Source organism: Anastrepha ludens, chromosome 3 (genome assembly GCF_028408465.1).
Source record: "Anastrepha ludens isolate Willacy chromosome 3, idAnaLude1.1, whole genome shotgun sequence".
Taxonomy (NCBI): domain Eukaryota; kingdom Metazoa; phylum Arthropoda; class Insecta; order Diptera; family Tephritidae; genus Anastrepha; species Anastrepha ludens.
Genome location: NC_071499.1, coordinates 79,109,782 through 79,122,930, shown reverse-complemented (window position 1 = coordinate 79,122,930; position 13,149 = coordinate 79,109,782). Strand labels below are relative to the sequence as shown.

The 13,149-nt window shown below is 32.0% G+C and overlaps 1 protein-coding gene across 3 annotated transcripts in view; it reads left to right on the top strand.

Moving 5' to 3' along the window:
- LOC128858259 (mucin-2) overlaps positions 1–12,167 on the top strand; it is a 131,308-nt gene extending 119,141 nt beyond the window's left edge. For 2 of the 3 annotated variants that reach the window (XM_054094387.1, XM_054094385.1), the window contains 3 exons: positions 3,808–3,961; positions 9,258–9,409; positions 11,885–12,167. In XM_054094387.1, the coding sequence (XP_053950362.1) occupies positions 3,808–3,961; positions 9,258–9,409; positions 11,885–12,008 (430 nt within the window). In that variant the 3' untranslated portion in view covers positions 12,009–12,167. Of the gene's footprint in view, positions 1–3,807; positions 3,962–9,257; positions 9,410–11,884 lie in introns of those variants that run through there. The other variant, XM_054094386.1, reaches the window with a different exon arrangement.
- Positions 12,168–13,149: the final 982 nt, after the last annotated feature.

Here is a 13,149-nt window from a genome sequence, read left to right as displayed (position 1 = left end):
GTATGCATCCCTTTACCAGATTTTACAGACATTAATTTTTGTTTATCTTTAACTCTTGACTGAACAAAAACAAATAGAACAGAGCTGCACAAAGAAAGTTATCATTCTACTAGATAATTATTTTGTAATTACCCTGCAAAAAATTTTCTACGACCAATGCGTTTTTTAAATATGTCGCTATTAGAGTTTTAAGCTGGAAACCGGCGTTAATCCAGCCGCTAAATATTTTGGTGCAAAACTTTCAGGTTGTAAATTGTGATGCAAGGCTTTCTTTACAAATTTTTTTAGATCAGTTTTTATCAATTTGCATTTAGTAGCATCACAAAACCAATTCCCCAGGTAACTCTTCAACATGTTGAGAGTTTAACCTGGAAACAGCAGATTTCTGTGAGAAGAGCCCCTCCACATACCGCATGATCTTGAAACAAAAGTATAGGGTGTTTTTTAGCTGCATGAGAACTATCGATATAGATAATTATTGTTTGACAGCTGAGAATAGCAAACTGTGTTGGCATTTCTGTTCAGTAAGGCATTTTCGTTGACAAGTCATCATGAATCGTTTAACGCCAGAACAAAGCTTCCAAATTGTAGAAATTTACTTTGAAAAAAAAAAATCTCTTCGCGAAGTTCATAGGGCAATGACGGCCTCGTCGGTCCTTTTTTCTTTTGAAATGAGAAAGGAGCTGATGAATCACGTAAACATCGACAACATTTGGTTCCAACAAGTCGGCGCAACTTTCCATACAGTGCGCTTAACAATCCATTCATGGCAATATTCAAACCACCATTTTTATTTATTGGAAAAAGGAACAAAAAATTGCACTGATCCAATGGACCATGTAAACCCGTAGCCACGGTAAACATATGCCGGTTATCATATTCAAGAAATAAATGCCATGAAATTAGCGCCCAAATTTAAACAAAAAAATATTCATTCCAACAATATTTATGTTTTGTATTATCATTTTAAGTTCTCAAGCTCTTAAAAAACCCCAATACATAGAATTGAATTTTCATGTAACCTCGATACAAAGCTGTCAGTCAGAAGGCGTTCCTCAATGCCAAAACTTTATCCTTGATACTTCTAGACCAATAAATGAAAGTGTCTTGGTGGCGAGAGCGGACGCTTGTTGATCATTGTTCTGTTCGAGAGCGTATACCAGTTGTTCAATTTCGTTTATATGACTTGAAGTAATTTCTGGGGCTGAATACGGTAGCAGATGACATTTTGGTTTCGCTTGAGGATTTTTTCTCACTTAAAAGCTCTTGAAAGGTGCCAGCTTCATATAAAGGTTGGGCAATAGGTTAATGCCAGAGTTTATCTTAATACACTTTTGAAAGGTTAGTCAATCCATTGCCTACTTTTCTGATAGGAAGTTTATGCACTAAAAGTTGCTTCACTGATCTAATCTACTAGGCCTACCACCACAAATATGGAATGGGCTGGAGCAAAACCAATTATTTGTACCAAGTACAAGTCTACATAGGATTACTCTTAGAAACCATGTTTCGCTATACATGTTTAGGAGCTCGCTTTCTGTGGAGTACTTACAACTTCCAGCGCTTGTTTTGTGAAAGTTCTTTTACACGATTTTCAAAATAGGAGAATACTTATGTACATACATATGTACATAAATCAACTGTGTGGACTGTTCGGCCTCTAATTGTTTTTCATTTTTTGTGAACATGCCATAAGCAATATTGCAATTCCAGAGTAATAGTCATTTACTTAATATATTTATTTTACAGTGTATTCGCGATACTGTGTACTAATTGAAAACAAGACAGCTCAAGTTTGCGGTTGTTCTTGTCCTTTACATCAGGCTTTTACAACTTTTGCAATGAAAAAATTCTTTTATGATTACAAACAGCTTTTATTTATTGGTAAATAATATTTTAGCAAACATCGCAAAAGAACATCTATAATGCGGTTTAATTGAAAAAATAAATATTGAAAAATACCAGAAATCATTGATTCAGATTTAGCAAATTTATAACCATTAAGACAATTGAAATTTTTAAAAGCTGCATTGAGTTTAAAGATTTCCTGAACTCGCGAAATTCGTCGATATAAAAAGTAATGCAACGTAAAAAATATGTCTTTAATCAGGCTGCTGTTTTTGAGCTTTTAGGCTACGCGGATATACGATATAATTTTCAATGGAAAGATGTTGAGCTTTCGCATATGAGCTTGTGCGTGAACACCATTCGATAGTTTCCGTGTTCAAAAACCACTAGGGAAATTAATCATGAAATTATAAGAAGTTTTTTCTAATAGCGGTCGCCTCTCGGCAAAATGCAAATAATTGCAAAACTCCGTGAAAAAGTTTCTCGTAAAAATCATTTGACGACCGGAGGCGGCATAGAGCTATAGGTACCCTCTTTTTGTAAGACAATATGAAGAAATATACCCCAATTTGGATAAGAAGCTCGACCAATCCGAATGAGTTGGTTTGTGATTACCAATCGGAAGTGCACATGTTCGATTTTCCGTACATGAGACACCAAATGATAGAAAAAGTGGTTTTGTAATAGCGGCCGCCTCTCGGCAGGCAATGGCAAACCTTCGAGTGTATTTCAACCATGAAAAAGCTCCTCATAAAAAAAGTATTTGCTGTTCGGAGTCGATTTAAAACTGTAGATCACTTCACGTGTGGAATAACATCAAGACGCACACCACAAAAAGGAGAACGAGCTCGGCCAAACACCCAATAAAGAGCTATAAATGTATCGATCACATTAAAACAAAGTGCTTGTTTTAATAGTGCGCAGAACTTAGTTCACGTACATGTAATTTTCGGACTTTCTTTAATCCAACAATTTAAATTTAAATTTTAAGTGCTTGCTAGCTAAAATCTTGAAACTTTTCCTAATTTTGATAGGTTTTGATCTACTTTGGTAAACAGAAATATTTTTGAGTGGCAACCAAGGCGCATTTATTCAAGGTGGTGGCATTAGACCAACAACAATGTTTTGTACGTTTGCTTGCCAAAGTGAAGTATTGGCAAAGTAGAAAACAAATAATGAATTTGCCTTGTTTTATTCCGAGCTGACAGCCACATGGACACGGCGAAAGAAAAAAATCTAATCAAATCTAATAGATTCGCCTTGGTGGAAAATATGATTTAGAAATTTTTTACGTTGCGTAGTTTTCTAAGCTCATTCGCCTAAGAGGGTAGTCAATATGAAATATTAGCGTTCGCGTTAGACGGTGTTTCCTTAATGCCTAGTTAATGTTATCGCGAGTGCACTGCATACTATCTTATTATCATTTTATGTAAAACTTTAAACGAGCGTTTGGTGATGGGGGAGAATTTGTAACCTTAACTATATTATTCTATGTTGATTTTATTTTATATTTAATAATAACTTAAACAAGAAGGTGTTGGTTTTTCCTAAAAACAAACAATTATACACAATTTATAGCAGTACTAGTAACTACTTACAACAAGATATAATGTTTTAAAATAGTGCCAGAGGACATGATATTTACTACAATCTAATTACTTTTTTTATACCAACAACCTTTCTCGAAGAACAATAGTCTTCTTAATGTTTAATATCAACTTTTAGACAAAATAAAAAACAACAAAACGAACTATTAATTACAACTTTAGAACTCTACAAACTTCGTAGTTTAATTCTCTACACAAAAAGCAAAGAAAACATTAAACCAGTTAAGTGTTTACTTCAGATTCCTCTATTCTGAAATTTATTAATCGAAGAGAAATCACTCGTAGAACTAATTTTTCAAATTTTCAATTGCCACAAAAACTTTGCTTAAAAACGATAAACCCCTTTGTTCAGATCACCATCAACACCCACCACTCCCGGGGGCACAGCCTCACCTTCTGGTTCTGCACGTATATTCCAATTTACTGATCCGGCATTAAATGCACGCGCCGCCACTGTTAAGGAACAACTTCTGCAGTGGTGCCAATCGAAAACACAGGAATATGAGGTATCTTTTTTAATAAAAAAAAAAAAAAAAAAAGAATAAAAATCTATCATACCTACCAATAAGCAAATTACAGCAAATCTGTTTATCGCTTTACGTTCTACTAAGTACTACTAGCAAAATTGCGCTGAAGGCGAAGCATATGAATTTCTAAAATAGACGGAAAACAACTAACAAACGCTTCAAATAAAAGCTTACAAGTTAGAAAAAACCATTTTGTAATTTGTAACACTTAAATTTTTTACTGAAGACGACTTAACAAATTAAACAGTAAATTTGCTGTGCATAGTAGTTTGTAAGTATGTATATGTAGTATATAGTATATACAGACTGACCCCGCTATATCCTTGCCTTTCATTAGCTAAATACTGAGAATTAAAAAAAAAATATGAAAAAAACATTTTTAAAGCCAAAAGTTAACTTTTCCTTATTGCAAAAGAGGCCCAATTAAATGAAGGAGACTGAATGAATAACGAGTGTCAAAAAGTTCAACTAAATCTTTGGAATCTTTAATATATTGAAGTATAGTACAATATAATTAAGATATAAGAAGTATGCAAAATAAAAGCGATTTTGATGACATGAACGGATATTTTATATATTAAAAAAAGTCAAAGCGAATTTATTAAAGGGGGTATGGGTAAACCAGCTGGTTTTTTTTTCTTTCACCGTATCTATTCAGATGTCAGCATAAAATGAAATGGCGAAAAGTCGTTCCATTCGCACTATCGTCGTATGCTTCTAGCTCCTACTTCATGTCGACTCTGCAACATGGTTCGTCCATTTCTTTTCGATTTTCTTATGCCGTTATATTTCAATGTACAAAACGTTGTTACTGGTCTAGTTCGACCTTTAATGAATCCGCCTTGAAGAAAGTAGTAATTTTTATATAACAATAGTGGTAGAAATTCTTCATTCATTAGAATGGCATTGAGTTTCCATTTTAAAAAATACACCTTAAGAATCTAAAAACACAATATAGTTTAATTGTTTCGTTACACCCAGGGACTGCGATGACTAAAAGTAACATCAAAATTATTAACACTTTAAAATACTGTGCATTAGCCAAACATTACAAGAATGCGTTACATCAATTACGAAAGATGAAGCGCTGAAAAATATTGGACCACCTGCTGTTTTGTCGCTAAACGTCACAATGTTTTTTATAATAATTTTTCCTAATTTGGTCTCAAGTTGAACTAAATTACATATTTGCAAAAAATATTGGACCACCCGCTGTTTTGTCGCTAAACGTCACAATGTTTTTTACCGTGCATTAAATTTTTCCTAATTTGGTCTCAAGTTGAACTAAATTATTTGCAAAAAACTACTATTTTTTTACTTTTTTTATTTTATTTAAGTGAAACCTACAACCATAGGTTATTTTTGCATTGATCGCCCTTAGGAATAGCTTACATAAGTATTTAAGTCTTAGATCAGAAAAAAACAATAGAATTACAATTATACCTACATAGTTAGTAGTAAAAAAGTTGAAGTTGTAGAAGGTATTAAAAAAAGGTAAAAAAATAATAGTATTGGTAGTAGTAGGGATTAATTGTAATTAATGATTAATGATAGAATGTGAAATTATTTGAGTACATTCAGCAATATTCGGCAAAGCAACGAAGCAACGAAGCAATTCATGTCTAAAGCGAAAGTTCTGTTTTAAATATTATTTTTTTTATTTTTTGTAAATTATTCCAAAGACGAACAGAGAACACAAAGTATTGACGTTCAGTTACCAAACAATTGTACAATATTTCATCGGGACTAAGTTTAGCAAACGGCTAAACAAGAAGTTGATCTTGGAGTTATCTGGGTTTTGAGTGGTAATGTTCTTCTGAACTAACATTTAAACTTAAACAAATCGTCAAAAGATACCGAAATGTGGTCATAATATTTTTTACAGTAGACATATCTCGCTAGCAAACTTTTATACATATATATTTACCATTAATATTGTTTTTAAGTGCCTATAGTAAAATTTAATGGCGCAAATTTTTGGGGAACATTTTAACCCAACATTTGACCTTTCTTTCTAAAAGATCTGAAAAATATTAAAATAGTGATGGCCGACTCCACAAAAGAATTTCTCGAAAAACTTCAGAGGAAATTCTATGCGAGTTCACGATTTATCAGTTTCTTTTCGTTTTTTCGTCCTACTTTGTAGCACAGTGTAAGATTTTAATTCAACAATAAAAATTATATATTGAAATAAAACTCATATATCAAAAATACAACTCGTTATAGACTTTTAGTTAATGCGTTTTTTACTTTGCACAAAATCAAAAAAAAAATACAATAAATTTCATAAACTATTTTTTATTTATTCTTTAATAAGAAATATTTTAAAATTTATTTTTAAATTTATTTTTAATAAAAAAAGTTGTTATTCATTTATGAACAAACAATATAATAAATAAATAAATTTTATAAATAAATAAAAAATAAAGCTGAAAAAAGTTGTATTACTGACCAAATGAGTTTTTGTATCACTGAGTAAAGGGATTTTTATTTCTGATGCAAGGTATAAAATTTAGCAAATTATTGTTACTCCCGAGCAAAAAAAAAAAATTAAACGTATTAAGTAACGGCTAGTTGGAGTTTTTAATACGTTTTGCTTAAAAATACTTTATTTTTATATGGATTGATGAAATTTGGTTATAAGCTTGTTGGTTATTTTGGTTATTTGCTTACTTTCCTCTCGAAGAGAAAATTTTCCTGCTTCCCAGATTTTCTTATACTTTAACTTATGTACATTATCGAATAAAATAAAGTGCAGAATAAGCTAAAATGTTGACGTTTGCAAAAAAACCAAAAATAACAGAAATAGTTCCGTGTAGTAATTCCAGTGACAGAAAAATGACAACTGTTTTTTCAACTAACCTCAAACATTAAAGTTCGTTTTTCAAGGCCGATAAACAAATTTTCTTGTTATCAGAAATTTCTTAGATTTAAAGTGATGTGAAATGGAAGGACTTGAGGTGGTAAAAATAATGATTAGCCTAGTTTTGTTCAACGGCGTTACCAGCATAGTTTAACAAAATGTGGATTCTTACTCCACCTTTGAAGTGATTTCGGAACTGGCAACATTGCCTATGTCAGGCAGTTAAGAAATTGAACAGAGTTATAAAGAAAACTTTAATGTTAGAAATAGTTGTTGGGAAAAATTCACTTTACACTAGTTAAATGAGAAAACGGTAATAAGAGTTATGTAAACATTTCAATGCTTACCAGTATCTTATGTCGATTTTGTCAAGCTGTTCAATGAATACGCATTGCGTCTGTATTTCACTCCATACATACAAAATGTACAATGTGGCGCAAAATGAATCACCTTATCGAAATATATATAATTTTTGTAAATGGTGTCACACGTCAATCATATTTGACACTTTTCAACTAGACAGCTCAAGTATAGAAAGAGGCAAGTAATGAAGCGCGTTAAAATTCAAAATAAAGATTTCCATTACTCAAAATTATTTATTTTTTATTTAGAAAAAATGTTATTCAAAAATAAATCTGAAAGAAAAATGTACATGCACATACTAGTATTTTTTGTAATAGCATTTGGTACTCATTTAATTTTGATTTTAAAAAGATTCCACTTTTCTTATGCAAAAGAGTAAATTTATTGAACATAAACATGAATTTAGTGTTAATATTTATGCATAGAGAAAATGATAAGTAAGCCAAAAAAAAAATACTTTTTAATCCCAGTCTCTGGAAGTACTCATGTGACACGTCTTTTTGAATCTCTAACTCACATATGGATCTGTCCAACAATAAACAAAATTTGCCGTTTCTATTTGTTGCACAGATTTCAGAGCACTTCTTGGCAAAAAAACGTTTCACCTTCGACTTAATTAATATTTATTGCTTTGTGCGTAACGAAACATTTTAATTAATCCAGCTTTTTGCGAAATTCAGTTCACTTTTTATGGGCTCTGCCACTGCCATTTATCGGTTAGCATTACTTTAACTATTCATCAAAAAGTGTAGGGACTAGGTTGAAATGAAAAGAAATTGAAAATTCTTGTGTAGGAAACCAATTTGATCTGAAAAGGTGTTAATTTCGGCAAAAAATAGCTATATATAATTTTATATTTGGGTGTAGTAGAAATAGATATCCAAAACCCTGACAATCTCGATCAATAAAAAGGTATTTTTCAAGCTCTGGAGAATATAATTTTGTATATGCAACCAAATTTGCAACCAACGGCGGCCGCCGTAGCCGAATGGTTTGGTGCGTGACTACCATTCGGAATTCAGAGAGAACGTAGGTTCAAATTTCGGTGAAAGACCAAAAAGAAGAAAAAGCTTTTTTCTAATGGCGGTCACCCCTCAGCAGGCAATGGCATACCTCCGAGTGCATTTCTGCCATTATCTGCCTTTCGGAGTCGGCTTGAAACTGTAGGACCCTCCATTTGTGGAATAACATCCACATTCCACAAATATCATAAGAGGAGGAGCTCGGCCAATTACTCAAAACGGATGTACGCGCCAATTATATATATATATATATAACCAAATTTGTATGCCCCAAACATCTGCTAAGCCAAAAATTTACAAATATAATAAAATATTAATACTTTTTTTTAATTATACGCAAGCTACCTTTTTTTGAATTTATGAAGATGACTTCTAATTCAGATTTTTTTTGTGTTATTGTTATATCGGTTTTGAGCTCACAAAATAAAACTACGAAAATTAAATGTGAAATACAATAATTAATTTTTGTCAATATGAGGGTAGTAATTTTATCTGAAACTAGTCACACAGGGATGTTTAGCTTTAAGAATATAAAATTTGATTTGAATTTTCCATCGGAATGCCATTATAAGATTGTATATGACAGAGTTGCATTTTACTACAACAAACCAGGAACTATAAATTGAATTGATCATGAGTATGCACTTTATTTTGACCGACTGTATACATACACACATTTTTATGCAAAGCTGCGTACGCTTACACGCATGGCATTGCCAATACTCGTACATTCGCTATGCTCTAATGCTATCTTACCTGCAGTTATATAATACATTTTTTATGTGCCAAATATTACTTAGTTTTCTTTACGTGCTACTTTTTTTATTTTATTGTTATTTCTACTATTTTACTTTTTGTAATAATAATCGTTTTATACCATATATAATTTAGAGTTTTGATTATTTGTTGCATAAAACGCTTCGTCTGATTTATTGCAATGTTGTATTTTTTAAATTAATATACTAAATTCATTATTTATTAATTCGTTAGTTTATAAAATATTTAAAAATTCTAATTTTATTTCCAGAACGTCCAAATAACTAACTTTAGTGCCAGCTGGTCAGATGGTTTAGCATTTTGTGCTCTAATACATCATTTCTTGCCAGATGCCTTCGATTATAGTAAACTAACACCAAAAAGCCGAAGACACAATTTTGAATTAGCTTTCACTGTGGCCGAGTAAGTAAAAAACAACAATAAAAATCATCCCATTTATTTATTATTATTTTATTTTATTTTTTATTAGGAGAAAATATTTTATTATTTATTGGTTTATACATACAAATGTCTAGATACAGGTAAAGGCACTTACCCAGACACAATCTAACCAGCTTAAAATTGCCTTCAAATTCATTTATGTGTATTAGTGTAAGACTGGTTGGCGATAATTTAATTTCTTTGTTTAATCAAATTCCATACGCAAAGGAACGAAAATTCAAAGCGAGCGTATGTACTAGTTAAGTTAAAGAACGTAACCCCCAATTGAATTGTTGGAGATTGGGTTAAGGTTAAATTAGAGGTGACATACCGTAACGCCATAACTTCAATCGGGCCTTACCATAACGATATTTATTGTCATCCATTAATGGTGCAGTAACCATAACAGCTGATGTTTACATGCTATATGGAGTCATTTAATTGTTAATTTTGAAAGTGTGGAAAATAGAGAAAAGCAACATGAGCACTATTTGCCAAAATGAGGCAATCGAAGTGCAGAAGATGATGGTGTGCCCAAATTGAAACTCACCGAAGCAAGGTGAAGTGACCGCGAAAAGTAAAATCCCAATAAATGCAACAAATCGGCAATCAGTTGTTTAAGCTATGGAGCCACTAATCGAATGCAGTCTTTACCATAAAATTGGTTCGAACAGCTGATTTATATGGTTACAGTTATGGCACCACAAATTTAACCTTTAAGGGTAGTAGTAACTTCCCAATCGTGAAATTTCGCCAGCAACATGCATTTGGCTTGCCGTGAAATGTTGCCAGAATTATTGATTATCAAATAAGAAGAAATGTCAAGTTTATGAGCATTAGTAATTAGTAAATTTTAGTAAGAAAAGTATTTTAAATAAATTAACTATATATGCATATTGACCCAAAAATATATAAAGAACTTACACTTACACTCTTTACAAAGACCTTTCGCTTAAAAATGCCATATCTTCGGAGTATTCGAACTCAGGCACTTCACTCTCTCACTCAATTTTAAATGCCATGTGCACTTTAAATAGGTGTGAAAAAATGTTGCTGGCCCGTTGCACGGTGTTTTCACGGCGTGAACTAAGTAATTGTTGTGAGATACATATGCAATTTCATTCATATTTCACGGCAATTTGTATAGATTTTGACAGCCATATCCCGGCACGCCCATGAACGCACGTGAATGCTTTAGTCTTTAATTTCATTATTAACGTGGCCATGGACGGTATACTTTTTTTACTGAAATCCATGTTTTTCACGGGTATCAAACTGAGAAACACCAAAATTAAGAAAAATTTTATTCTAATAGCGATCGCCCATCGGCAGGCAATGTCAAACCTCCGAGTGTATTTCAGCCATGAAAAAGCTCCTCGTAAAAAATATCTGCCGTTCGGAGTCGGCTTGAGACTGTAGGTCTCTCCATTTGTGGAACAACATCAAGACGCACACCACAAATAGGAGGAGGAGCTCGGTCAAACACCCAGAAAGGGTGGAGGCGCCAATTATATATATATATTGTATATACATATATATATAAAACTGAGTATCCAAATATTAAAAAAAATTCTAACTAAAAATTTGGGAATTTTGATGAAGATTTGTCGAATTTTTGTAAACCTTGTACAAAGTTTGGAAATTGTATTATTATAGTTTCTGTTATGCAATGAACTAAATGTTATAAAAACAGAAATAAGGGAAATTGAAAAATAAACTAATAAATAGTCAAATGTTGTCAATATGTCGTGCCCTTACAATAATTTCGGGGATGTATATACATATTTAAATATTTTACTTGTTCTGAGGTATTTCTCGCCAAAGTAAATACTTTGTAACTGTGTTAGCTTGGTGCCTCCGGCCCGTGATCTGGTTTTGAAATTAATCAATCAATTCTTCCAATAGCGTGAGTAATTTTGCGCCACCTCATATAAGCTTTATCAAGTTACAACTCGTTCTTAGGAACTCGTTCAAGGAACTCGGTATTGCATCAGCCGTTTTGATTTAGCATTCATTTCATCTAAGTACTTGTTTATTTCTAGAAACTGCAACGAAGTCTTTGGATTTATATAAAATTGGCTACCGCTATTATTGTAGAAACAACTTCTTCTATCATTTGGTGTTTCATACCCGATGTTTTGAACCCGAGCACTTCCGAAATGTAGTAACACACCAACCCATTCGGCTACGATGGTCGGCATCTTCAGATTCATAGGCACAAAAATTATTTTATGACATGAAAATTCAGAAAGAAAGAAAAATAGATCAATACCAGTGAGTTTAAGCTCAGGGAGAAAAAAGTGCGTTCGGAATTATAAATTTTGGCGAGTTGTAGAGTTTGAATACTATATACTTAATTTTTTCCCTGCCCTTTTTAAATATCGGCTGTAGTATTAACAATAAAAAATTGGTCATTAAGATATTAATTTAACAATTTATCGTTACCTTTTATTTCAGTGAGAAAGCTGGCATAGCGCCACTACTCGATGTCGAGGATATGGTAGAGATGAAAAGGCCCGACTGGAAATGCGTTTTCATCTATGTGCAGAGCATCTACCGTCGCTTCCGCAATTGCCAATAAAATCGGAGTCAAATCAAATAAAACAATACCTTCGACATCATTCGACCTGCGGTCAGCAACAAAAGTAATCCACGTATACTAATCCTTCATTGCCATATAAACAATTGTGCAAGCGGATTTATTTGCTAAATTTTGTAAATTAGAAAAAAAAAAAATAAATGGTATTGGACATTAGGGTGAACGATTACAAGTTCAACTTCTCTCACAAGTGTTTACAATTAAAACAGTCCTAGAACTGGAAAAGATTAAAATTGAATTCATTCATTGAATTTTTGTTTCTCTTCGTGTAAAGAGAAGATATGTAATATTGCAAATAAAACAGCGAATCGTAATAATTTGTGTATCGGTTTTCGAAATATTAAAAATAAAAATATTCGTACATCATATATACTATAAAATTTTGTAGTTCGATCTGGCTCGTACGTAGTTTAAGCGACGTATGTTTTGTATATTAAAACCGAATTTTTTTCTTAATTGATTAATACCACTACAAATACATACATACATACGTATAGAGTTATGCAAAATATTTTTCAATATTGTTAACAAATGCAACCAATTAAACTTTAACGATTTTGTGAACATTTTTGACATTTTTGTGAATTTTCGCGCTGTAGCGTAAAAATTATTTTTTTGCTATTGAACAATTGTTGTTGGTACTAGAGTTAAACTGTAACTTAACTCCTTTTTTTAAATGTGAATCAAGTAGGAATGCTTGTAAGAGGAGCAAACGATATTATTGATGATATTCTACCGTTATGTATACATACACACACACATATCTAATACATACTTATACAATTGTACTCGTATGGAGAAGTTTATGAAATTATTCATTTAACTATATGTTTTTTGTGTTTTACTCCATATGAAACCACGCCTATGTACTAACATTACATTTACCACAATAAAAATACACATATCTATACATACATATGCCTATAAATGCTTTTTATTTGAAAGATTTCGACTCACCCATGGCTGCATAACATACATACATGTAAATGAAAGGGTATACGAATAACAAAAACAATCACTAACTAAAAAAATATTAATTACAGTTTATGCAAGTATGTGTATATACTTGAATTCTTCATTTTCAATCAGTGCGTAATTTTTGTATTCTCACCATATGGTAAAT